Source organism: Opisthocomus hoazin, chromosome 8 (assembly GCF_030867145.1).
Source record: "Opisthocomus hoazin isolate bOpiHoa1 chromosome 8, bOpiHoa1.hap1, whole genome shotgun sequence".
NCBI lineage: Eukaryota > Metazoa > Chordata > Aves > Opisthocomiformes > Opisthocomidae > Opisthocomus > Opisthocomus hoazin.
The window spans coordinates 73,108,145-73,134,356 of NC_134421.1; the positions used below are offsets into that span (position 1 = coordinate 73,108,145).

Here is a 26,212-nt window from a genome sequence, read left to right on the forward strand (position 1 = left end):
AGGCTACAAGAGTACATCTGCATCAGCTCGAGGGGTTGCTTGCAGTTGCTTGGGGAATCCAGATGTGCCATCCAGACCCTTTTGCTATTGTTTGGCTGCTAACAGAGAAAAAACAGAGCACCAAGTGTAGTCAAGGACGTGGCTTATTACACAAGAGTGGTGAGACATTAAATGGTTCAGTGCTCAGAGGAGCAGAGCTGCTCCATCCCATCCCAGCATAGTGTGCGGGTCTTGCCTCTTCCTTCCACCACCCTGGGGATTCCGGAGTCGTGGAGCAGAAAGCTGTTGGATTTCTTTGCTGGGGATACAGGGAGTAGCTTTCTGTTGCAAAGCAAGCTGAATTGGTTCTGAGAAGGGGTCTAACTGGACCAACTGCGTGCTGAGGAGCAAAAGGGGGGCAGAGGAAGGCCTGGTCTTTCCAGCAGATATTAAATCAGCTCAAAGGCTTCATCAGACCATTCTCCCACCTGTACTCCCTGGAGACCTGGTCTTGCAGGGGTTCGGCTGTGCTTTCGCAGCTGCGTGCGATGCGAGTGGTTGCTCTGCCAGCATGACTGAGCCTTGGGCAGGGTTGGTCAAAGTGGACCCAGGGGCTTGCTGAGGTGTGTGATGAGTCACTGCGCACATGTGCAGCGCGTCCAGGTCTCTGGGGACGGGTGGTGGATTTGTGCTGGGCTCACACATGTGGGATTAAGATGCTGTGCAGCTCCGGTCCAGGAAAAAATACCGTCAGACAAAAATAGTGAGAAGATGTTTGCAGAGCTCCTAGTCAGCTGCGTGCTGTAGTGATAGGAACAAGGGGTAATGGCTTCAAACTGAGAGACGGGAGATTTAGATGAGATATAAGAAATAAATTCTATACTGTGAGGGTGGTGAGGCACTGGAACAGGTTGCCAAGAGAAGCTGTGGCTGCCCCCTCCCTGGTAGCGTTCCAGGCCAGGTTGATGGGGCTTGGAGCAACCTGGTCTGGTGGAAGGGGTCCCTGCCCATGGCAGAGGGGTTGGAACGAGATGATCTGTAAGGTCCCTTCCAACCCAAATCGTTCTATGGTTCCCTTTGTCTCTCCCCAACTTGTCTACTACAGCTGTGTTGACCCCTTCTTAAATGCCATGAGTCATCAGGCAAGACATCTCACCCCTGCACGGGCGAGAGATACTGTACAGTTGACTGATGGTTTATGAGCATGTTCACCCATAATGCTCCAATGTTTTCCTGCAGCCATCGTGGATATTGTGCTGTCACAGACATGCGGCATAATCCTCGTGGGAGACCCTCACCAGCAGATCTATACCTTCCGTGGTGCTGTCAATACCCTCTACTCAGTGCCTCACACACATGTCTACTACCTCACCCAGGTAAGATGAGGGTCTCCTGCTGTCCTTCCCTGGACAGATCCCTAACAGCCTCAAGTTGCGTCCAGGGAGGTTTAGATTTCAGATTAGGAAAAATTTCTTTACTGAAAGAGTGGTCAGGCATTGGCCCAGGCTGCCCAGGGCAGTGGTGGATTCTCCATCCCTGGAGGGGTTCAAAAAACATGTGGATATGGCACTTCAGGACATGATTTAGCAGGCATGGTGGTGTTGGGTTGATGGTTGAACTTGCTGATCTCAGAGCTCTTTTCCAACCTGAATAATTCTGTGATTCTAAGGAGCAACCCCCAGCCCTGCTCTGCTGCTCTGGACCATCATCTCCCCAGCAGCCCAGCCAAGTGAGGGACATGGCTGCTTTCCCACCGCCTCTAGACCCTGCCCTGCTGCAGGACAGACGTGTCATGTTGCATTAACTTGCTGGGGAAGAGTCTTGGCAGTGGCAGCTGTTGGCGTGGAGAGGCTGGAAACCACGTTTTGCCCTGTTTGACAGTTCCCATCTCACAGCACAGTTCCTATCACCTTGGGTGTAAGAGTGATCAGGGTTTTTAGGAATAGTTTGGGAGATTTTGGGTGCTTTTCCTAAGAGAAACGTTGTCCAGAAGGTTGGTGGGAATTGTATAGTTCCATATATAGTAATACTTTTGTAGGTTATAACAAGTTCCTCTTCTTTTCCTGCTGTTTCCCTCTTTTTTCCCACGTAGAGTTTCAGATTTGGTCCTGAAATAGCTTACGTTGGAGCAACCATCCTGGATGTCTGCAAGAGGATCAGGAATAAGACGTTAGTGGGTGGAAACCAAAAAGGTGAGTCGTGTCGGTGTCCCACTCGGCTCAGTCAGCTCCGTTCCATGACTGGGAGCCACAGAGCTGCCACATAATAAACAAAGTGTTTCAGGATTGATCCCGATTTATGAAGATCTTTGGGTTTTAGGTACTGCCCTGGCTAACTGGGAATTTCTTCATGCAGGTGATGTGAGAGGCGGCATGGGAGGGAAGATAACAGTCTTATCACGAAGCAATTTTAATGTGTTCGAGGATGCTGTGAAACTTACTGGAAGAGAGAGGCCAATTAAAATACACGTGATCGGGGTAAGAGGAAATTGCCAATGCGTCTTTCACGTCCCAGCCTGAAGTCCCCAAGCCTGTTAGCACTTGTAGCGACGACAACCCACGAGTGTCTTGAAATACGTGCGGCTGATCTGCCGTCGTCTGGAGCACCAGGGTTTAATATTCAAGCAGCAATCTGTTGTGGCTGGGGAAGGGTTATTTGGAGCAGCTGTTCCTCAGATCTGCGCAGGCAAGGCTCCCTTTTTAGGCTCATTCGTCCCTTTTTTTCATGATGAGATGGCGGCAGCTCCAGTCTGCTGGATGGGGCAGGGGAAGAGTGATGGATGGCTGTAACAAGTCGCTGCAAGTATTTGCATTAGATGGAGAGCTGCTGCCTGCCTTTGGCTGCTGGCAGTGGCACAGTGTTCCTGCGTTAAGAGAAATATAAATCAGCTGTAATTGCAGGCTGGATGTAAAAAGCAATGAAAGGCAGCTGGCCGTGCCCTAAGAGAAGAAATATTTTTTGAGTGACAAAGGCAATGGTTGAAGTTGAAGGTGACCTTTGGGCTTGTAGATGCAACGGAGGACTGGGCTGTGCTCATTCCTAATCTCAGAGCAATCATTGGTCTTCAAACCCTGAATCCTCAATACCTATGACTTGAGATCTTGTTCTGCACCCAGAAAAGTAGAAGCTCAAAGACAATGAGTGGTTGTCTTAGTGCTGAACGTGCTTGAGGATGAGCGTAATCTTTTAAATTTTAGGCTGATATTTTAAGCTCTAGTCTTTTTTTCCAGTGGAAAGCTGCGTATTACAATGCAATGAGTGTTTGAACTGGCTGCCCAGTACTGAAATTCTTATCTCCATTTGCAGTTTGGAATAAGTCTGAATTCAGACTAACGCTTCTTTGGATGGAACAAAACAAACTGAATTTGGAAACAAGGAGGGGAAAAATACTTTCTGAAAGTAAAAATTGCCAAAGCAAAGCCTGATCATAGAATTGTAGAATCATAGGTTGGAAAAGACCTCTAAGATCAGCAAGTCCAACCATCCACCCAACCCCACCATGCCTGCTAAACCATGTCCCCAGGTGCCACATCCACACGGTTTTTGAACCCCTCCAGGGATGGGGACTCCACCACTGCCCTGGGCAGCCTGGTTCAATGCCTGACCACTCTCTCAGCAAAGACATTTTTCCTAATACCCAATCTAAACCTCCCCTGATGCAACTTGAGGCCATTGCCTCTCGTCCTATCCCTAGTTACCTAGGAGAAGAGACCAACCCCCCCTCACTGCCCCCTCCTGTCAGGGAGCTGCAGAGAGCGAGAAGGTCCCCCTCAGCCTCCTCTTCTCCAGCCTGAACAGCCCCAGCTCCCTCAGCCGCTCCTCATGGGACTTGTTCTCCAGCCCCCTCCCCAGCCTGGCTGCCCTTCTCTGGACACGCTCCAGCCCCTCCATGTCCTGCTGGGAGTGAGGGGCCCAAAGCTGAGCACAGCACTCGAGGTGTGGCCTCACCAGTGCCGAGCACAGGGGCCCGATCTCTGCCCTGCTCCTGCTGGCCACTCCATTGCTGACCCAAGCCAGGATGGCGTTGGCCTTCTTGGCCACCTGGGCACACTGCTGGCTCCTGTTCAGCCGGCTGCCGACCAGCACCCCCAGGGCCTTTTCCGCCGGGCAGCTCTGCAGCCACTCCTCACAGAATCACAGAATGGCAGGGGTTGGAAGGGACCTCTGTGATCACCCACTCCAACCCCCCTGCCAAAGCAGGGTCACCCAGAGCAGGCTGCATAGGACCTTGTCCAGGTGGGTCTTGAATATCTCCAGAGAAGGAGACTCCACAGCCTCCCTGGGCAGCCTGGGCCAGGGCTCCATCACCCTCAGAGTGAAGAAGTTCTTCCTCGGGTTCAGCTGGAGCTTCCTCTGCTTCAGTTTGTGCCCGTTGCCCCTTGTCCTGGCGCTGGGCACCACTGGAAAGCGTCTGGCCCCGTCCTCCTGACCCCCACCCTGCAGATATTTAGAGGCATTTCTAAGGTCCCCTCTCAGCCTTCTCTTCTCCAGGCTGAACAAGCCCAGCTCCCTCAGCCTCTCCTCGTAGGAGAGATGCTCCAGTCCCCTCCTCATCCTCATAGCCCTCCGCTGGACTCTCTCCAGTAGCTCCTCATCTTTCTTGAGCTGGGGAGCCCAGCACTGGACACAGCACTGCAGATGGGGCCTCAGCAGGGCAGAGTAGAGGGGAAATTTTAACAACGCAATGTGCAGCCGTTAAAAGCTAAAATGACCAAAAACCAAACATTTTTGTTGTTGTTAGCCAAAGAGAAAACATTCTAGAAATAATTTTTTTTTCTTTGAAAAGCCTCTGAATATAAGATTCTGCCGTAGCTCTGTCGTTACGCCAGTCAGACTGCGTCCTGTTCTCGCTGTCCGTCTGTCCGTCCGCAGAGCCGGCTGGATCGTTGCCTCTTCAGCTGCGGCTCCAGGGATTTCAGGAAACCAGCTCAGCATCTTTAGCACGTTTCCCTTCCTCCCTCCCTCTTAACACCAGTAACCACTGGGCCCTGCTCGCTTATCTACAAACTCCACGCAGCACCTTTACTCCTGCACATCACGATAAATTGCTGTTTGTTTCAGGGCCTTGCCCGTTTCGGCCTGAGCAGAATTTATGATATTTGGAAACTCAGTCAACCCGCAGATGAACGGAAAAAAGGTGAGTGCATCCTCGCCCTTCTCTCCGTGCCTACGGACGTTTTAGTTTTTGCTGCGGTGGTGGAAAGCAACGCGCTCCTGGTGGTTTATTTGATATTTCCTCATGCAGTTATCAGTTGAGAACGGATTTCTCAGTGGTGGTGTCATGGGCTGCGCTATTTTGGCTGCTTCAGTGGCTGGTGTTAATACCAGAAATGCCAAAATTGTGGGGCCTGCATCACGCAGCCCTCCCCAGCTGTTCCCTGCGATGCCTCACCTCGAGTGCAAGAGCCCAGTGAACTCATCGCTTGGGATTTTTTTCCCTATGTTTTCTGATTTGACTTCATTTTTCATTTGTCTTAGGCTTTTCCTGTTTTGGTTTTTTTTGTTTTAATCCTGGTTTGTTGAATCTTCTGTCGCATGCTTTCTTTTTGCTGATGAGTATCATTTAGGAAATGAATCATTCATTTAAAATATCCCTCTGCCTTGGCGGCGGGAGGCAACTATTGTATATGGGGCACAGAGACAAACAAAGGACTTACTGAACTGCCACGAGTGATTGAGTCTATGCGTGTTGTTACTGGTTCTTTGGAAGGTGACCTGCCAGGAAAACTTCTTGCCATCTGGGTAAAAAGAGAGAATAACACCGGCTGGAAGGGCTCGGGGGCCGTCTCTGCCCTGAGCCTCCGCTCCAGGCACTCGGAAGTCATGATAGCATCTTTTCAGACTGCTCAGAATCTTTTCTGAGAGCTGGGCTTGTTCAGCCTGAAGAAGAGAAGGCTGCGAGGGGACCTAATATATACTTAAAAATATCTGCAGGGTGGGTGTCAGGAGCATGGGGCCAAGCTCTTTTCAGTGGTGCCCAGCGACAGGACAAGGGGCAATGGGCACAAACTGAAGCAGAGGAAGCTCCAGCTGAACCCGAGGAAGAACTTCTTCCCTCTGAGGGTGACGGAGCCCTGGCCCAGGCTGCCCAGGGAGGTTGTGGAGTCTCCTTCTCTGGAGATATTCAAGACCTGCCTGGACAAGGTCCTGTACAGCATACTGTAGGTGACCCTGCTTCGGCAGGGGGTTGGACTGGGTGACCCACAGAGGTCCCTTCCAACCCCGAACATTCTGTTATTCTGTGATTCTGTGATTTTCCCTTCAATTTCCAAATATCTCCGGGGGTGACTAACCTCGATAAACCACGACAGTTGTGCAGACTTCCTAGCACACGTGCTCCAGAAATGAGCGAGCTCAGTGAATGTTTGCCAGCCGCCCTCTCCTGAGCTCCTTTGACTTCCGTAGCCTTTGCAGTACGCCAGTGCTGTGTCTCAAAGTGATGCTGTTCTGTGAAACGACCTGCTCTGATGGGAGCATTGAGCTTTGACAGGGTTTTCCATCATTAACGGGAAAATCCCAAGTGAAAACCACCCGCCACAGAGCAAGGAGTACATCCCGGGACCCTGCATCCCGATCCATCCGCCGTCTCACGCTTCCCTAATGCTTTGATTAGAATTAAAAAATGCCGTTCTGTGTGTCTGTCAAATAAACTCACGTCGTCTGCTACTTTCTTTTCAGCAAACCTTGTTATAAATGACTCCTTTATCAAAAAATGGGAAGAAACTGAAGGTTTCTTCGGTTTAAGGGAATATGCAGAGCGCATCGACGACAAAGAGCTGGAAGTGAAGATTGAGATAGTGGAGAAATACAAAGAGCGGATCCCTGAGCTGGTGCAGAAGATCGAGAGGAGCCACGTGTCACAGCAAGCTGTGGCAGGTAAAGCCAAGCTGTGTCTTTGACAGAGGAGCAAATTTGGGTCTTTTTTCAATCCAGCTCCAGTGCTGAATCCACCTCGTTCTGCAAAATATGCAAAGTTTGGGTCCAGTCGGTCTTTTAGGGAGAAAGGAAGTTGAACAGCAGCTTTTGGGGTGCATCTGGGACTCCAGGTGGGGTTCGGGGCAGTGAATCTCTCCTAAACGTTTTGAGGAAGAACTTCTTCCCTCTGAGGGTGACGGAGCCCTGGCCCAGGCTGCCCAGGGAGGTTGTGGAGTCTCCTTCTCTGGAGATATTCAAGACCCGCCTGGACAAGGTCCTGTGCAGCCTGCTCTGGGTGACCCTACTTCGGCAGGGGGTTGGACTGGGTGATCCACGGAGGGCCCTTCCAACCCTGACCATTCTGTGATTCTGTGATTAACGTGACTTTTCTAGAGGCAAATAAACCTTTGGCCACTGTATTTCCTGCAGTTTGGAAAGCCCTGGCACTTTATCCTGCTTTTTGGGATTCCTGTTGGAGTTGCCCTGGCAACTCGATGATTAAAATTTGGGGAGGGGACAAAGAAATCCAGTAAAAAATTCATCAAATAAAGAACATTCCTGTTTGGGAGCTGGGCTCAGGCTGCTGACAACAACCAGGCTTTTTCCTTAGCAGGGAAGTTGTCTTCAGCAGTCGAGATTCCCGACGGAGGTACTTTGCATGTGATTTATATTTGGGGAAAAGTGAAACAAATGCAGAATGAAGTCATCCCATTTGACTTGGCGCCTCGTGAAATTAAAAATACCATTATTGCTGCTGTGGCTGATCTTTTTTTCCTTCTTGTTCCCCACGTGCGCTGGTTACAGATTACCTGATAGGGACTGTCCACCAAGCCAAAGGCCTGGAGTTCGACACGGTGCTGGTTGCGGATGACTTTGTGAAAGTGCCACGTCTCGGTGGCGATTACCAGAGAAGAACGAACTTCAGTATCGGTAAGGGAATGGCTGTGTGTGGTACCCGTCCTGATCTGAAGGTGGGAAAGCAAAGCGTGCTGCCGGTGCTTGTCTTGCAAGCTCCTGCATCTCAGCGTTGTCAAGTGCCACTGGCTGTCCTAATGGTTATTGACCATAGAATCATTAAGGTTGGAAAAGACCTCTAAGATCATCAAGTCCAACCGTCACCCCAACCCCACCATGCCTGCTAAACCATGTCCCCAAGTGCCACATCTACATGTTTTTTCAACCCCTCCAGGGATGGGGACTCCCCCACTGCCCTGGACAGCCTGGGCCAACGCCTGACCACTCTCTCAGGAAAGACATTTTTCCCAATATCCAGTCTGAACCTCCCCTGATGCTGGTTACCTGGGAGAAGAGACCAACCCCCCCTCACTGCCCCCTCCTGTCAGGGAGCTGCAGAGAGCGAGAAGGTCTCCCCTCAGCCTCCTCTTCTCCAGACCAAACAGCCCCAATTCCCTCAGCCTCTCCTCATGGGACTTGTTCTGCAGCCCCCTCCCCAGCCTGGCTGCCCTTCTCTGGCCACGCTCCAGCCCCTCCATGTCCTGCTGGGAGTGAGGGGCCCAAAGCTGAGCACAGCACTCAAGGTGCGGCCTCACCAGTGCCGAGCACAGGGGCCCGATCCCTGCCCTGCTCCCGCTGGCCACCCCATTGCTGACCCAAGCCAGGATGGCATTGGCCTTCTTGGCCACCTGGGCACACTGCTGGCTCCTGTTCAGCCGGCTGTCGACCAGCACCCCCAGGTCCTTTTCCGCCGGGCAGCTCTCCAGCCACTCCTCCCCAAGCCTGGAGCCTTGCGTGGGGTTGGTGTGACCCAAGGGCAGGACCCGGCACTTGGCCTTGTTGAACCTCACACAGTTGGCCTCGACCCATCGATCCAGCCTGTCCAGATCCCTCTGCAGAGCCTTCCTACCCTCGAGCAGATCAACACTCCCACCCAGCTTGGTGTCATCTGCCAGCTGACTGAGGGAGCACTCAATCCCCTCATCCAGACCATTGATAGAGATGTTAAACAAGACCGGACCCAACACTGAGCCCTGGGGACACCACAGGTGACCGGCCGCCAGCTGGGTTTAACTCCATTCACCACCACTCTCTGGGCTCGCCCATTCAGATCTTGTAATTCCCTTCACAGCGAGGTAGGGGCAGGGCAATATTCCTGCAGTTGAGCTTGTAGCCGTCTAGCAACAGAGAAAGGCCAGCTCCATGCTTGGGAAAGCCACTGCTTTGCTTAGGTGCCACGGTTTGTGCTCCGGAAGAGCCATTCTCTTCCCAGTGAGCAGAGAGGATCTTACAGAGTGAATCTGGAGACTGAAAAACTCCTACAGTGCCAAGTCTGTGCCTGGGAGGTGGGGAAACACTTAGCAGTGAGCTGCGTCTCCGGGCAGGTAGAGTCCTGCCTTTGCCTGGAGGGAGGAACGTGGGACGAGGCAGGAGCTGTCGGCGGTGTCAGGAACTGCACAGCAAACACAGGAGGGTGCTCTGCAAGTTCGTGCTCCCCCAGAGAAGCTCTGAGTGTCCTTCCAGAAGCACTGGCTGAAGGGTTAGAAGAATGGCAGAGCCGTTCATTCTTGGTCTCTAAAGCTGTTGATGATCCTTCCTCCAACCTAGGCATGTATCCAGAGGATGAATGGAACCTGCTCTATGTAGCAGTGACACGTGCAAAGAAGTATTTGCTGATGTCAGAGTCCCTGGAACACCTTTTAACGTTGGCTGGGGTAAGTGAAATCTTGCCAAGGTAAGCAAACCCTGGAGCAGGGCGATTTAGGGCCCTGGTACCTGCATTTCGCAGCACGCTGCACTGAAGCAACGCATCGTCCCGTGCGATCTGGCCGAGGGAGCTGCAGCAGTTCCTCAGCTGATGTGTGAGCGCTCCAGAGGCAGAGCAGGCAGCTGGGGAGGGCAAACTGCTGGGCACGCCACTGTCCCGTTAGCATTTGGAGTCTCGAGGCAGCTCTGCAAGCGATGACGTCTCAGGCAGGATGGGCTGCTGCTGATTTAAAAAGGTTCTGAGAGAGGCAGCACCCGCTACTCGTAAAATCTGCTCATCTCTGATTATTGTATTTGGAGAGCGTGTGTGGTAGGGGAGCATAAAACCAGATTACCCTAAGATTCATCCTGATCCTAATCATAGAATCATAGAATCTTAGATTGGAAAAGACCTCTAAGATCATCAAGTCCAACCATCAGCCCAACCCCACCATGCCTGCTAAACCGTGTCCCCAAGTGCCACATCCACATGGTTTTTGAACCCCTCCAGGGACAGGGACTCCCCCACTGCCCTGGGCAGCCTGGTCCAATGCCTGACCACTCTTGCAGGAAAGAAATTTTTCCCAATATCCAATCTAAAGCTCCCCTGACACAACTTGAGGCCATCGCCTCTCGTCCTGTCGCTGGTTACTTGGGAGAAGAGACCAACCCCCCCTCACTGCCCCCTCCTGTCAGGGAGCTGCAGAGAGCGAGAAGGTCTCCCCTCAGCCTCCTCTTCTCCAGCCTGAGCAGCCCCAGCTCCCTCAGCTGCTCCTCATGGGACTTGTTCTCCAGCCCCCTCCCCAGCCTTGTTGCCCTTCTCTGGACACGCTCCAGCCCCTCAATGTCACTACAGGGGCCCGATCCCTGCCCTGCTCCCGCTGGCCACCCCATTGCTGACCCAAGCCAGGATGGCGTTGGCCTTCTTGGCCACCTGGGCACACTGCTGGCTCCTGCTCAGCCGGCTGCCGACCAGCACCCCCAGGGCCTTTTCCGCTGGGCAGCTCTCCAGCCACTCCTCCCCAAGCCTGGAGCCTTGCGTGGGGTTGGTGTGACCCAAGGGCAGGACCCAGCACTTGGCCTTTTGAACCTCACACAGCTGGCCTCAGCCCATTGATCCAGCCTGTCCAGACCCCTCTGCAGAGCCTTCCTACCCTTGAGCAGATCAACACTCCTTCCCAGCTTGGTGTCACCTGCAAACTGACTGAGGGAGCACTCAATCCCCTCATCCAGATCACTGATAGAGATGTTAAACAAGACCGGACCCAACACTGAGCCCTGGGGACACCACTGGTGACCGGCCGCCAGCTGGGTTTAACTCCATTCCCCACCACTCTCTGCTCTCGGCCATCCAGCTGGTTCTTTACCCAGCGCAGAGTGCACCCATCCAAACCATGAGCAGCTCGTTTCTCCAGGAGGATGGTGTGAGGAACAGTGTCCAAGGCCTTACTAAAGCACAGGTAGATGACATCACAGCCTAAGACAGATGTTGAGCGTGGACTATGCCCTGGCTTGTGATGGCGCAGGCCAGAATAGCTGAGGTCACCTTTTCTCCTCAACTGACGGCTGCTCTGCACCATTTCAGTAGCAAGACACGAGGTTGCAGCGGTTTTTTCCACAGCCCTTGCATTTGAGTGTTGTCTTCCACAGATCCTCACCTCCTATCTTGGTGCAGGCGTGGAGGTTCCCTTTTCTCCGGCTGCGGTGGTTGCCAGCTCTTACTTCTCTTTCTTCCTCATGAGCTACTGCTGGCCTCTGCCTGATTCTTGTTGTCACCAGGGGTTTGGGGGTTGGTTTTCGTTGTTTTATTTTCTGAAAAAACCCATCGTGTTGCAAGTCACTTCCCAGGGGGTTTAAAAAAATAATTAAACGACCCGTTCCGGTATCTCAGCTCCCTCTGAGTGGTGGTGTTCCCTTTTTTTCTCGTTTTTCAGGAGCATTTCCTCCGGGTGGAGCTGATGAGCGAGGCTGCGAAGGACGGGGCCGCCGCTGTTTGTTCCGTGCCACGGTGCTCGAAAACACTGCAGTCGGACTCCAGGCTGGTCGTGAAGAAGCTCCCTCTGACTCACGTAGGTCCCCTCCCTGGGTGTTTGAGGTCACGTTTCCGAATCGGGAGCCTTTGGGAGCAGCTCTGGTCGCTGGCAGGGCGGCTGTGCTCCGTGACCTGAGCTGTCATACCTGGGAGGGACAACCTTGGTGCTAAGCTTCAGTGGAAGTGAGCGGGGAACATCCCGTAGCCGGATCTCGTGCCCGTGGCTCCCCTTGACCTCTCTTCTGAGACGAATCGTGGTCTCAGGTGGGGCCTGTTTGGGGGTTTTGTTGTGTCAGATCCCGTTTCTGGCTCTTAGATGCTCTGCCGAGGCCGTCGAACACCCACCCGGGGTTGGCAGAGCTCCCCTAGGCCCTGCCAGCCCGCTGGAAGTGGCAACCTGACTTTTGGGTCCACTTTTGCCTTCAGTCCCGCCCCAGTCTGGCTCTGGGGTTGATCCTTGCCCAGAAGGTGCGGCGAAGGCGAAGTTTCCCTGGCGCTGGGATATGCGAGCCCACAGTACGTCTGGTGGAGCTCCGTGTCCACAGCAAGTGACAGGAGACGGCTCCGAGCCATCAGCAGGGGACACTGCTGATGGGGCCAAGCTCTTTTCAGTGGTGCCCAGTGACAGGACAAGGGGCAATGGGCACAAAATGAGGCACAGGAAGTTCCGTCTGAACATGAGGAAGAACTTCTTCCCTCTGAGGGTGACGGAGCCCTGGCCCAGGCTGCCCAGGGAGGCTGTGGAGTCTCCTTCTCTGGAGATATTCAAGACCCGCCTGGACAAGGTCCTGTGCAGCTTGCTGTAGGTGACCCTGCTTCGGCAGGAGGGTTGGACTAGATGACCCACAGAGGTCCCTTCCAACCCCTACTATTCTGTGATTCTGTGATTCTGTGACACGAGCACCGAGACGGGCGAAGCCTTTTCCTTCACCAGCAGAGACCTGCGCAGGGACATTTGGGTTGGTGCAGCTGTTAAACAAGCTGTCCCGTAAGGGATTTCCTTGCAAGGGAGGTGGCAGGAGATGCTTCGGGCGCATCGTTGCTCTCTTCCCTGGATGCGAGGGGGTTGCGTCGGAGGTTGGAAGCCTTCCTCCAGCCTTCCTCTTCTCTGACATCTCTCTTTCTCCCGCAGAGCAACGGCAGCAGGGATGCAGGTGGCTACCTTTGCCATGCTTGCACGCAGTGGCGCTTCGGCTCTCTGACACCACTGATCTTCCCAGCGCTCCAGGAACAGCCCATCCAGCTCTAACGAAGCCCTCCAGCTCCCCAGAGCCCTGGCCGCGGCCCGGAGCCGTCCCGGATGCGGGACAAGGCCTGTTGTCGCATCCCAGCTCCGACCTCAGGTGGATATTGGAGCAGGATTTCAGACCAGCTCTGAGAGGAACCCTCCAGGCTGTCTGCAAGGAGGTGCGAGACCTTTTCTCCAGCTCTGCCGTGCCCTCCGTGAGCTGGTCAGCATGGCCTGTGTCGCTGCACAGAAGAATATGCACTATATAAACTATATCGGACAGGAAAGCTGCTTTTGTTTTTGAGCATTAACCCTCCATTACCTCTGTCACCAGGAAAACAGCTCCAGTGACCAAACTGCCAGGATTCCCTTGCCTGTTCCGTCACGTCACGCCTCGGTGAAGTCCCTCTGACCCACCAGAAGAGGAAACGCAACACTGAAAAGTACCCAAAGAAACACTTTGTTTCTGGAAAATGGACTTTTTCCTGGAGCCTGTTTTAATGGGGAAAATGTCGCTGTCGGCTCGGGGAGGAAGTTGGTCACCTCTCCCAGCTGAATTAATTTTCCTTACTTGCAGCCAAGGCGTTTCCCCAGCCTCTGTTTCCCTTCTCCCTGCAGCAAACTGTGAGGAAAGAAGAGAGACGGCATCTGAAGAACTGCTTTGGTTTGGTTTCCGTCTAATTCGGAGACAAACTGGAGAGCGTTTTTAATGCTGAAATTAGATTTGTAACAAACAACTAAAAAAAAAGCCTTAATGCTTTTTTTTTTTCCCTCTTCCCTTTTGTTAAGAAGTCGTCCTGGGTTGCGTTTATTTACCAGCCATCACAGCAGCAACGGTGCAAGCAGCGGGGTGGTCTTGTAAATCAGGTGGGTGTCTTCTCTGTTTGAAGACGCCGTGGCTCATTGAACCAGAGCCCTCGTCATCAAGACGAGGAGATTAAAACTGAAAGTGATTTTGGAAGAGATCTGCTCTTGGCCGTGAGTCATGCCCGCTGGGGGAAGCTCGTGCATCCTGTTGATTGCCGTAGTTATTCATTAAATGGTAGCTGGCTCCCCTTTTGCTTTCGAAGCACCGACTCCAGGAAGGCTTTCCCTGTTCCGCTCACCTGAGCGCGGGCACTTCACCGGAAGTGTGGATCGGCGAAGTGGATAGAGAACTGGCTGAATGGCAGAACTCAGAGGGTTGTCATCAGCAGCTCTGAGTCTGGTTGGAGGCCGGTAACTAGTGGTGTCCCCCAGGGGTCAGTACTGGGCCCAGTCTTGTTCAACTTCTTCATCAACGACCTGGATGAAGAGTTAGAATGTACCCTCAGCAAGTTTGCTGACGACACCAAACTGGGAGGTGTGGTAGATACACTGGCAGGCTGTGCTGCCATAAAGCGTGACCTGGATAGGCTGGAAAGCTGGGCAGAGAGGAACCTGATGAGGTTCAACAAAGGCAAATGCAGGGTCCTGCACCTGGGGAGGAACAACCTCATGCACCAGTACAGGCTTGGGACGGACCTGCTGGAGTGCAGCTCTGTGGAGAGGGACCTGGATGTCCTGGTGGACAACAGGTTAACCATGAGCCAGCAGTGTGCCCTGGCTGCCAAGAAAGCCAATGGGATCCTGGGGTGCATCAAGAGAGTGTGGCCAGCAGGACGAGGGAGGTTCTCCTTCCCCTCTACACTGCCCTGGTGAGGCCCCATCTGCAGTGCTGTGTCCAGTTCTGGGCTCCCCAGTTCAAGAAAGATGAAGAGCTCCTGGAGAGAGTCCAGTGGAGGGCTACGAGGATGATGAGGGGACTGGAGCATCTCTCCTATGAGCACAGGCTGAGGGAGCTGGGCTTGTTCAGCCTGAAGAAGAGAAGGCTGCAAGGGGACCTAATAAATGCTTATAAATATCTGCAGGGTGGGTGTCAGGAGGATGGGGCCAAGCTCTTTTCAGTGGTGCCCAGTGACAGGACAAGGGCAATGGGCACAAAATGAGGCACAGGAAGTTCTGTCTGAACATGAGGAAGAACTTCTTCCCTCTGAGGGTGACGGAGCCCTGGCCCAGGCTGCCCAGGGAGGTTGTGGAGTCTCCTTCTCTGGAGATATTCAAGACCCGCCTGGACAAGGTCCTGTGCAGCCTGCTCTGGGTGACCCTGCTTCAGCAGGAGGGTTGGACTGGGTGACCCAGAGAGGTCCCTTCCAACCCCTACCATTCTGTGATTCTGTGATTCTGTGAGACGTGGCCGCTGGATGTAACCGCAGAGCTCGGCGCAGACGTCGGGCCAGGCACCTCCAGGGACCCCTCCCGACCGTCTCACGGTACGCAGGGCAGCGGCAGTGCCGTTGCCGGCGGGTTTGGTCCGTCACACATCCAAAGCGCTGCTTCCTCCGGCTCCGACGGTCCAGAGCAGCGGCACGGACGGGAGGACAAAAGGCAGCAGCAAGAAAACGATGCAGAAGTGAAGCTGTGAGGCACCTACTGGTTTCCAGCTGAGTGCTGAAAACCCTTCTGCCGCCCAGCTGAGCGACGGCAGCTGCCACCTTGCCATCACCCCTTGCCTCTAGAGCTGCGGAGGTGGATTTCACCCCAACGCGGCTCCCGTCTGTCCCCGCTGTCCTCCGAGCTGCCGAGACGCCTGACCAGGTCAAAAATCAACCCCCGTGTGTGCATTATTTTATATATAATATATACACATTTTATATATAATATATATACATTTAAACCAGCATCAATACAAAGCTGCCTGATTTGTAGCAAAGGGGGAACAAGTGGAAAACAACTTGTGACAAACAAAGAAGGGAAAACCTGCAAAGGAAAACATTTCCTAGGTTGTGTCTTCAGTCTTTGACGGTGTCTATAGAGAAATCGCTTCTGCTTGCGGAGCCGGCGCCCAAAGTGCCTCCGAAGGATCCCTGAGTTGCATACGAGGGTGGGACGGTGCCGGCACCCTTCGCTGTGGTTATGGGCTCACTGGCAAATGGCTGAAAGAGAGCAGGAAGGGGGTGAGGACGCGGCGGAGGGATGCTCAGCTGGGTCCCTCTCTCTCTCTGTCTGTCTTCCAGGGGCTTTCTGGGTTTTGGGGGGCAATTTTAGGGCAAAACGGGGCTGGTGTCCTGCTGGCCTGAGTCTGGCCTTGCTCCTGGCCAGGGAACGGGCACTGCTTGGGGCAGGGCAGCCCAGCTTCACCCCCAGCACCCCAACCCCATCCCCTGCACCCCCTCCGCTGGGGCAGGCAGCCCCCAGCCCGCTCCCTGCCGACCACCAGCACCCGCAGGACCGCCTCTGCTGAATTTTGGCTCCCAACGCAGGATGCCCACTGCCTCCACGCCAGGATGCTCACGGGGTCACCCACCACCCATTCAGCCACACAAAGGGATACCCACTCACCTTTTGGACGCTGGAGTGGTCTCGTCCATGAGAGTCACTTGTTCAGACTGGGAAGAGCGGCCGCGTGTCCCTGGGGCGAGGATGCTCCACGCAGAGGTCAGCTGGGGACCGAGACGTGCTCTGCCACGCGCCGCTGCTCGGAGAAGCGTCCGGCTTTCCATCCGAGCATCCTCCGGGCTGGCGGGTGCACCGAGTTGCCCGGTGGTGGGTGCTCAGCCCGTGGGGAAGACGCCGGGCGGCAACGTCTCGTTGTTCTCAGCGGCAGGAGCCACCATGGGGATGGCCGTCACCACCGCGTAGTCCTGCCTCACGCGCCTGCAGAGGGGAGAGGAGCGTCACCGGCACCCCAAGGCCGTTCCCCAGCTCTCAGGAAAGCGCAGAGGCCGAGGACAACTCATCACTGGGGTGGAAAGACCCCGCGGGGCTTGGCACACTTACGTTTTCATCCTCCAGCAGCAGCAGGCCACGACGCCGGCCACCACCAGCACCGAGGATCCTGCAGGAGAGACGCGGCGGTCGATGAGCATCTCCCAGCACACGGCTGAGGGCCCAGCCCAGCTCAAACCAAACAGCTGAAAACGCTTTGTGCTTGTTCACAAGGTGCCCTCCCCACCCCGGGAAGAAATTTGGGTGCTGCATCCTTCCCCCCTCGAAGGCGTTGCCCTCAACTGCAGCATAAACCTCCCACAGCCCCGAGGAGGGCTTTTAAGCTAAAAAATAAAGAAAATGAGCCCCTGTTTGCCAAAATAAGCTTTTTGCCTGGCTTACCAATGGAAGACGCCAGGGTCTGGATGGAAACTGGAAAATAAGAGAGAAATTGAGATTTTTTTTTTTAGCTGTGAAGCCAGGAAAGGGGGGAAAGGTGGGGGGAGCCTCACTAAAAAGGAGGTCAGAAAGAAGGGAAAAATGCATTGAAAAAGTTAAAGAGCCTTTGCTGGCTGAAGCGCAGCCCTGTTGGTGGGTTATCTCCCCCAGAGAGGAGGTCTGACCTGCGGCGTAGTCCGTGGGGGCGATGGGCAGCGGGGTTGTCCCCAGAGATGTCCCCGGGGCCATCCCCTCTCCCGGTGTGGATGTCTCCAGTGGCGGAGGCATCTCCGGCGGTGTGGACGTCTCCGGTGATGGCTCATCAGGTGTTGGTGGCACGGGTGACCGGCCGGCAGCTCCTGGCAGCCCAGGCATTGCTGCTGTAGAGGGGCTGGAGGTCAGGCTGGTGTCGGTGGTTCCTGCTGGGGAAAATGGTGTAAAGCCTTTCCATTTAAAAAATTAAAAGGCACATTCCAGGCAGCGCTGTTACTTCAGTGCTCAGCCTCGTGCCTGCTTCAGGCAGGGACCATACAGCCCATCAACAGCTACAAATGGCATAATTTCATGCAATTGAATTAATTCAATCACGCAGTTGAAATAGTTTGCTTTCCTCATGACGGTGGTTGAGGTTTTGTCATGGCTGCGGCCACGGTGGCCCCAAACCAACCCCCGTGGGCTGTGTTTGCCCCTTCCTCACCCCTCTGGGTCGTCCTCTCGGTGCGCGGCGCCGTCGGGAGCTCAGGGCTGGGGGTTTGCGCACGTAGAGCCGGGTCCCCTTCGGGAAGACACAACGTGGAGGCACCATCAACAGCAGCTCCCATGCCACCCTGCATCCTCCTCCGGTGACGGAGGTGTCCCCCCTCCCCGGTCCCCATCGCGTCCCGGCTGCCGAGCGAGGGCTTACGGATGCATTGCAGCGTGGTGTGGGTCCAGTCGGGCTCGGTGGAGCCATCACGGAGGACGCACTGGATGAGGCTGGAGGTACCGGCTTTGCGCTTGTAGCCCGGGTTGCAGGTGTAGCGCAGGCGGGCGTTGAGCAGCGTGTTGTTCCCCACATCGATGTGCGCGTTGGCCACGTCCCTGGGGCGGCTGCATCGTGCTGGCGTTGGAGGGAGAATTAAAAAAAAGAGATGAAGATCACAACAGGGAGATTAGGCACCCTCCGGCCCCGGCTCGCTGTGCTGAATGGCACCCAAGGGGGTCAAATCCTGTCAGGGGGCTGGGAAACCCTCATGCAGGCTGCGGAAAGACAGTGGTGAGATGGCTGTGCCTGTGCATGAGGGATGGAGAAAAGGAAAGCTCCATTTTCAGCATGTTTGTGGTCAGTTGTAGCAGCTCCTCCGGTCACCAAAGACTTTTCTCAGAATTTCATCCCCCTGCAGCGACCGTCCCAGGCCAGCAGCCCCGGCTGCATCCTGCCACCAGCTGCTGCTCTTTTTTCTCTGCTTATTTTGCAGCTGGACATGAAAAATTCCAAGTGCTGCATGAGTCCTCCAGCCACTTCCCGGCATTTCTTCCCCGGCAGAGGCTCCAACCAGTGGCCCCAAGTCCAAGCATCACATGGCTGGGCAGTGGGGCAGTGGTGAGCTATGAGTTATGGCTTTTCTTATCCCCAGAAATGCTTGTGCTTCCCCTTTGGGCCTGGTTTGAGGTCGGTTTCACAAGAGGATGTTACAATTTCACTTCTTTGCTCTGGTGCAATGGAGAAAGTTTCTTGGTTCTTCTGAGACGGTGCCTGCACCTGGACCGCTGCCGCAGAGTGGGAATGGCTCACCCACGATCCCGGCCGCTGCTGGCTCCTGTTCCCCAATGCAAGCCACTGCGGAGAGGTGATGCTCCAGCACCAGGATGGGGAGATGCACAGCGGGGATAAAGCAATATACAGCCAGGTTGGAGTGGTCCACAGCCAGGATGGAGCGATGCACAGGTGGGATGCGATGCATAGCTGGGATGGAGCAATGCATGGCTGGAATGGAGCGATGCACGGCTGGGATGTGATACACAGCCAGGATGGAGCAATGCAAGGCCAGAATGGAGCAATGCATGGCTGGGATGGAGCAATGTATGGTTGGGATGTGATGCATGGCTGCGACAGAGCAATGCACAGGTGGGATGGAGCAATGCAAGGCCAGGATGGAGCAATGCACAGCCAGGATGGAGCGATGCAAGGCCAGGATGGAGCGATGCATGGCCGGAATGGAGCAATGCATGGCTGGGATGTGATGCCCAGCTGGGATGGAGAGATGCAAGGCCAGGATGGAGCAATGCAAGGCCAGGATGGAGCAATGCAAGGCCAGGATGGAGCGATGCACGGCCGGAATGGTGCGATGCACGGCTCGGGCGGAGCAATGCACGGCTGGGATGGAGCAATGCAAGGTCAGGATGGAGCAATGCAAGGCCAGGATGGAGCGATGCATGGCCGGAATGGAGCGATGCATGGCCGGAATGGAGCGATGCACAGCTGGGATGGAGCAATGCATGGCTGGGATGTGATGCCCAGCTGGGATGGAGAGATGCAAGGCCAGGATGGAGCAATGCAAGGCCAGGATGGAGCGATGCCCAGCTGGGATGGAGCGGTGCCCAGCCGGGATGATGCACATTCAGTACAGCAGGACGCACGGCTGGGCTGGGATCGGGAGCAGGATGGTGATAGGAGTGTAGTGGCCATGAAGACAGGAGCACAACAGGGATGGGAATGCGTCGGTGATGGGGACAGGAGCCCACTCGGGACAAGAGTGCGATGGCAGCAGGGACGGGAGCACGATGGGGACAGGAGCATGATGGAGATGGGGACAGGAGCACAGTGGCAGTGGGGACAGGAACACGACATGCTCCCCCAGGCACCCAAAACACCCAGACATAAAAATCTTAATCTTAACAATCTCCTGCCCCAATTTGTCATCTATCCCCAGAACATCGCAGGGGGGTCTGCTCCATTTCGGTGCTCGGGTGGGTCCGTGCCGTGTCACACAGCATCGGGACACCTCGAAGAGCTGCAGCCGCCGTGCCTGGAGAACACGAGTGATGCGGCAGCAACGCATGTGCTGAGCACGTTTGTTCTCATCCTCTGCTCAAGGCAGTGGTGAAATTTCTGGGAGTGTTTCAAGGAAATGCCACGGGCTGTTTTGCAACGCCCTCGCTTGTCGCCAGACCTGAAGCCATGCCATAAAATGAATAAAAAGCCCTTCCAGTGCCAACACAACCGCAGCCAGGTCTGCGAAGGAAGCGCAGCAGGAAATCCAGCTGGAAGCATCAGGAATGTCCAGGAAAAACAGGGACCTGCAAGTCCTGCTTGTGCCTTTCGGCTTTTAAACCTGATCTCGTCATCCTAATCCCACCGAAGCACTTTTTTTCCGTTTGATTTGACTGTAAAATAATCTCCTCTTCCACAAAATGCCCAATTCCTTCAGCAGCAAAACCCCAGCGTCTCCGCTCTCCCGGACCGTGACCCCAGCATCTCACACCATCACTGCACGGATTTCAGTTCGTTTGACAAGATTAAACACGCGCCAAGGGGGAAAAGGGGAGGAAATCTTTGGGGATGCTGGTTTCCAGCGCTGCTACAGCCCGGGAGATGCACGGCCAAGATTTAGGCTTTCTTTTATACCTCGGCAGTGAATTGGAAATGGTGTAAAACGCGGATGGGTGGAGAGAGACGTGACCATGATAAAGCTCTTGCTTCCAAGAGCAGTAACCACAAGTCTTTCCCTCTCTTATTTGCTTTTATATCACGGCAGATTGATAAAATTCCCTGGATCTGGGCACCACCGGGGACTAGCACACAGAAGAAACCAACATCTGTCTTCTCTTGTCCTGTTTAATTCAAGGAAGAGCTCACAAGACTCTCCTGGGGTGGCCAAAAGCACCTCTTCACTTGTCTCCACTCGTCTCCGCTCCCTCTGAGCTTTGCAGGTTGAGTTTTCCCATGGATGTGTCAGCCTGAGTGCTCGAAGACTCACCGCATCGTTAGCCGACCTCCCAAACGAGCCGCGATGCCAGGTGCCAGCCATCCCGGGAAAATACCTCTGGCTGCCTTATTTCCACCTGAATTCCCTGCATCCGGCTGATACTCAATTTCCAGGTTGAAACGCATGCACAATATTCAGGGGTTTTTTTTGTATTTGCATGAATTAAGCGCACGTTTGCGCTTCGGTTTCTTTTTTTGGCTTTCTCCACCAGCGATCTCAAATGCTAGCGGTGAGGGTGAGCTCGTCCCGGCACGTCGGGAAGCGAAACACGCAGGCACCAGGCACACGGCCGGGAGGAGTCCCGGGGGATGGCGATGCTGCTGTGTGCTGTCGTCCAACGTCGCGGAGACGTCCCCCTCCGGCTGCGCGGGGCTGCTGAGGGATGCACAACCACAAGTAGACACTGGAGAATCCACATTAGGAAAACTTGTCTATTTTTCTTAGAAAATTATCAGCAAAAGGGCCAAATTGCTTGTTTTCTGCTAGCGGGTTAAAAACCGTAAGCCAAAAAAAGTGGAGGAAAGAGAAATTTCAGAAGTCTGTGCCCAAGACTGGAGAATTCGCGAGAAACACCAAAATCACAGAAATAAATAACATTTTTTAACTGTAAAATGTTTACAGTTGACCAGCTGTGCTGGGGTTGGAGGCAGGAGGGGGCGTGATGCCTGGTGCGGGATGCATCGACGCGGCCGGCGCAGAGGGGCTGCGTCACCTCCCCAGTTATCGGTCAACTGAATTCAGAGCAGGGAATATTATTCTTGTTTTCTAACACCCCAGATAACCACGTTTTCTGCCCCAAACAACGGTTCTGATTGCATCACCGCTACCAGGAACGTTGTCTTCAGGTCCGGGACGGGGCCATCGGAGGGGACTGCCTTCAGGGAAAGCTATTTTTAGCCTTTGCTGAGACGGATCTTGTAGTGACCGTAGCTCTCCTGCCTTATTTTTGGCACTGGCGTCATTTTACAGCCCTCGCTGCACCCGCTGGCTGTGTAGAAACAGGAATAAATTGATTTTCCAGGGTGTCGCGGCTTCATCCGCAGTCAGGAGCCAGGAGAAGGGAGAGCTGTCCCGAACCTCTGTGGTCCCTTCCAGCCTTATTTCCCGCTCTTCCGTGCAAATCCTTCACAATTCCCACATTTCCAGTTAATTAAAGATTTCCTAATGGTCTTGCCGCCACCTCCTCCGCCGTCTGCGCTGAGCCGCGACGGTGATTTTTCCCGAAGTTGCGTTCGGAGAGGCGGGACACGATGCGACATTCCTGGTCCGGCAGCGCTGCTCGGCCGTGGACGAGTCACAGTCCCGTGGAAAACCCACAGACCCCACCCGGGGTGAAATCCTGCAGCTCCTGTGGATCCATCTCACGGACCCCAAAAATCCCCCTCCAGCCTCCCCGGACACGGGTGGGGACCCGGGGAGGGAGGTGGGCACCCATGGGGGTGCAAGGGGAACGCGGGGGTGCAGCCTGGGCACCCTGGGGAGTAGCATGGGTGCCCCAAGGGGAGCGTGGGGACCCCGGGTATGGCCATAGGGCACCTAGAGAGAGGGGTGGGCACGCAGGGAGCAGTGTGGGCACCTCAGGGGTGGCCTTAGGGCACCTAGAGAGAGGGGTGGGCATGCAGGGAGCAGCACGTGTACCCCAGGGGAGAGCGTGGGCACCTCGGGGGTGGCCTTAGGGCACCTAGAGAGAGGGGTGGGCATTCAGGGAGCAGTGTGGGTACCGCAGAGGTGCGCATAAGGCACCTAGAGAGAGGGGTGGGCATGCCGGGAGCAGCGTGGGTACCCCAGGGGAGAGCGTCGGGACCCCAAGTGTGGCCATAGGGCACCCAGAGAGAGGGGTGGGCACACAGGGAGCGGCGTGGGCACCCCGTGGGTGGGCACAGAGCACCTAAGAGAGGGGTGGGCATGCAGGGAGCACTGTGGGTACCCCAGGGGTGCAGCATGGGCACCTCGTGGGTTGTCATAAGGCACCTAGAGAGAGGGGTGGGCACACAGGGAGCAGCGTGGGTACCCCAGGGGAGCAGCGTGGGCACCTCGGGGGTGTGGCCATAAGGCACCTGGAGAGAGGGGTGGGCATGCAGGGTGCAGCGTGGGCACCCCGGGGGTGGGCATAGGGCACCTAGAGAGAGGGATGAGCACACAGGGAGTAGCGTGGGTACCCCAGGGGTGCAGCGTGGGGACCCCAGGTGTGGGCATAGGGCACCTAGAGAGAGGGATGAGCACACAGGGAGTGGTGTGGGGACCCCGCGGTGCAGTGTGGGCACCTCGGGGTGGGCATAGGGCTTCTAGAGAGAGGGGTGGGCACGCAGGGAGCAGCATGGGTACACCAGGGGTGCAGAGTGGGCACCTTGGGGGTGGCCTTAGGGCACCTAGAGAGAACGGGGCACGCAGGGAGCAGCGTGGGCACCCCATGGGTGAGCACAGCGCACCTAGGGAGAGGGGTGGGCATGCAGGGAGCGGTGTGGGCACCCCAGGGTGCAGCATGGGCACCTCGTGGGTGGCATAGGGCACCCAGAGAGAGGGGTGAGCATGCAGGGAGCAGCGTGGGTACCCCGTGGGTGGCCATAAGGCACCTGGAGAGAGCGGTGGGGACGCAGGGAGCTGCGTGGGCACCCCGTGGGTGGCCATAAAGGACCTAAAGAGAGGGGTAGGCACCCAGGGAGCAGCGTGGGTACCCCAGGGAGCGGGTTGTACACCCAAAGAGCAGCGCAGGCCCCCCGGGGAAGGCGTGGGCATGCCGGGGAGCCGGGAGAACCCCGCTTACCGGTGTCGGCGAGGACCCAGGGCAGCAGGAGAGCCGCGGTACCGCAGAGCAGCGGCAGCAGCGGCCGCGCCATGGGACGGCGGCGGCCCCGGGGCCGGGCCGGGGGGGGCTCAGGGCTCCCGGGGGGGCTCCGCCGCCTTTCCCCGCCGCTCGCCGCCGCTGCTGCTGCTGCTGGACATGTCCGGCGTGGCCCGTCCCGGCTTCCCCTTTCGCTTTCGCTTTCGACCCGGGAGATCGGGAGGGCTGTACCGCCCTGGCGGGATGGGGAGCCCGCGGGGACGGGGGGGATGCAGGGCCCGGGGGGGATTCGGTACCCGAGGGGGGGATGCGATACTCGGGGCGATGCAGTAGCCAGGGAGGGGATGCAGCAGCCAGGGAAGGGATGCAGTAGCCAGGGAGGGGATGCAGCAGCCAGGGAAGGGATGCAATAGCCAGGGAGGGGATGCAATAGCCAGGGAGGGGATGCAGTAGCCAGGGATGCGATGCAGTAGCCAGGGAAGGGATGCAGTAGCCATGGAGGGGATGTGAGAGCGAGGGAGGGGATGCGAGAGCCGGGGATGCGATGCAGTAGCCAGGGAAGGGATGTGGTAGCCAGGGATGCGATGCAGTAGCCAGGAAGGAGATGCGAGAGCCAGGGAGGGGATGCAGTAGCCAGGGAGGGGATGCCATAGCCAGGGAAGGGATGCAGTAGCCAGGGAGGGGATGCAGTAGCCAGGGAGGGGATGCAGCAGCCTGGGAGGGGATGCGATAGCCTGGGAGGGGATGCAGTAGCCAGGGATGCGATGCAGTAGCCAGGGAAGGGATGTGATAGCCAGGGATGCGATGCAGTAGCCAGGAAGGAGATGCGAGAGCCAGGAGGGGATGCAGTAGCAAGGGAGGAGGTGCAAGAGCCAGGGGGGTACGATGCCTGGGGATGGGGGAATTAGGTACCTGAGGGAGGATGGAATACCTGGCATGGGGGGAGATGCAATACCCAGAGAGGGGATGCAATACCCAGGGGGTATGAGATACCCTGGGAGGGGGTGGGGGTGTAATGGCAGGGGGGTGCGGTACCAGCAGGATGCAGTATCTTGGGGAGGGATGCGGTTCCTGGCAGGAGGTGATGCGATACTCAGCATGGGGATGCATTGCCCAAGGGGATGCGGTACCCTTTGCGGGGGGGGGGGGGGCGGAATGCAATTCCTCCCCTCCAGTGCCTGGGGGGATCTGGCTGGGTGCGATGCCCCAGGGATGCCCATATCATGGTGCTGGAGCTTACGAGTCCCCAGGAAAACCTCAGAACTGGAACACCAGCTATGATTCCAGGGCCTGGAAGATCTACAGAGCTCCAGGAGTTGGACTCTAACCTGCTGCATGTCTGGGAATGCACTGCTCCCACAGGTCCTGCTTAGAACAAATCCTCCAAAAACCATCCTGCGGCTCCTTGCTCATGGTCTCCTGGCTTTGTCTCTGTTTCCTCTTCCCTTGACTGCAAGTCATTTCGCCTTGGCGGTGAGTATTGGAAAATAGCTTCACAGTAACTACGAAAGGGAAGGAAAAGGGCTGTTTGGAGGATAACATTTCATGGCAAATTAGCAATTCTTCATGAGAAGTGGGTAAATTCTCCCTCTGCCCATCAAGGAGAGGGCCATAACCTCAATTAACCTGCCCTGAAGGAGCAGAGAGTCGCTGACGGTGGCCCAACCAGTTGATGAACCACTTGATCCTGCCAAGTACATTTTAGAAAAGAGCAACGTACAAGACTACAAACCTTTGGAACAGGGCATATACTCCTGAGGATCTCACTAAAAATGTTCAGTGCCACGCAGATGGAAGTGCTGCACCAGTTGTACACCAGTTAAGCGCTTACCCAGATTCCAGGGCTCGGTGTTTAAATTGCTGTTGATTAAGTACACTCTTTAATCTATGTACTCTGGACAGGTTGGGGTTTCACATGATGAGCTTTATGAAAGGCAATCAGCAGGTTAGAGTTCGTGATCAGCTTGCGCAAGAAATAGCTGAGGGTAATAATACTGGGATTTGGTGAAGAAAATACAGTCCGTGAAGATTTTATCCTTCTCCAAGCATTCCTTCAAAAACCACGTAAAACTCAATTGTCATAAGTGTTTCTGGGTGACAGTTCTTGTGATCCTCGTGAAAACAAGCTCTGTAGCTACTAATCTGCAATAAGATAAGCAAAACTACATGTGAGAGTCTATATTGGCCGCACTGGAGAACTGTGATGCCTGAGAACGGCAAATTTTCAACAGGAGGCCTTTCTGCAAAAGAAATCCGAGCTACTGAGTGACTGTGGCTGGTGATTTCTAGCATCGCTCTGCTGAGCCCTGCCTGATCCCTGTCTCGGGGAGCCCTTTGTGCCCTGTCCCCAAACACACAGCGTCAAAGGATCCTTCCCACCTTGTCCCTGTGCCACACATCAAGGATGTGACCCTAAAGCATCCCTCGCGGTGGGACATGGAGGT

At 55.4% G+C, this 26,212-nt stretch overlaps 2 protein-coding genes across 6 annotated transcripts in view; one reads left to right on the top strand and one right to left on the bottom strand.

Moving 5' to 3' along the window:
- FBH1 (F-box DNA helicase 1) overlaps window positions 1-12,963 on the top strand; it is a 39,008-nt gene extending 26,045 nt beyond the window's left edge. For all 4 annotated transcript variants that reach the window (XM_075427859.1, XM_075427860.1, XM_075427861.1 and 1 more), the window contains 9 exons: window positions 1,219-1,355; window positions 2,072-2,171; window positions 2,335-2,456; window positions 5,041-5,116; window positions 6,658-6,855; window positions 7,699-7,824; window positions 9,457-9,563; window positions 11,529-11,663; window positions 12,759-12,963. In XM_075427859.1, the coding sequence (XP_075283974.1) occupies window positions 1,219-1,355; window positions 2,072-2,171; window positions 2,335-2,456; window positions 5,041-5,116; window positions 6,658-6,855; window positions 7,699-7,824; window positions 9,457-9,563; window positions 11,529-11,663; window positions 12,759-12,875 (1,118 nt within the window). In that variant the 3' untranslated portion in view covers window positions 12,876-12,963. The remainder of the gene's footprint in view (window positions 1-1,218; window positions 1,356-2,071; window positions 2,172-2,334; window positions 2,457-5,040; window positions 5,117-6,657; window positions 6,856-7,698; window positions 7,825-9,456; window positions 9,564-11,528; window positions 11,664-12,758) is intronic.
- A 2,473-nt stretch (window positions 12,964-15,436) lies between these two features.
- On the bottom strand, window positions 15,437-23,881 carry IL15RA (interleukin 15 receptor subunit alpha). Of its 2 annotated transcripts, none has more exons than XM_075427867.1 (8): window positions 23,751-23,881; window positions 17,923-18,117; window positions 17,716-17,793; window positions 17,204-17,437; window positions 16,983-17,012; window positions 16,653-16,710; window positions 16,215-16,529; window positions 15,437-15,808 (listed from the first exon to the last, which is right to left on the bottom strand). In XM_075427867.1, the coding sequence occupies exons 1-7, from the start codon at window positions 23,821-23,823 to the stop codon at window positions 16,427-16,429; spliced, it is 771 nt and encodes a 256-aa protein (XP_075283982.1). In that variant the 5' UTR covers window positions 23,824-23,881; the 3' UTR covers window positions 15,437-15,808; window positions 16,215-16,426. The 2 variants fall into 2 exon arrangements, with proteins under 2 accessions (XP_075283982.1, XP_075283981.1); XM_075427866.1 differs by having other exon boundaries at window positions 17,204-17,440.
- Between the last annotated feature and the right edge of the window lie 2,331 nt (window positions 23,882-26,212).

Bases quoted from the DNA above. Each gene is read 5' to 3' on its own strand.
- IL15RA (XM_075427866.1), bottom strand. From the start codon at position 23,823: ATGGCGCGGCCGCTGCTGCCGCTGCTCTGCGGTACCGCGGCTCTCCTG. The intron at 18,118-23,750 runs GTAAGCGGGGTT...CTCCAACGCCAG, and splicing joins CTGGGTCCTCGCCGACACCG to CACGATGCAGCCGCCCCAGG. The intron at 16,530-16,652 runs GTAAGTGTGCCA...TCCCCTCTGCAG, and splicing joins TGCTGCTGGAGGATGAAAAC to GCGCGTGAGGCAGGACTACG.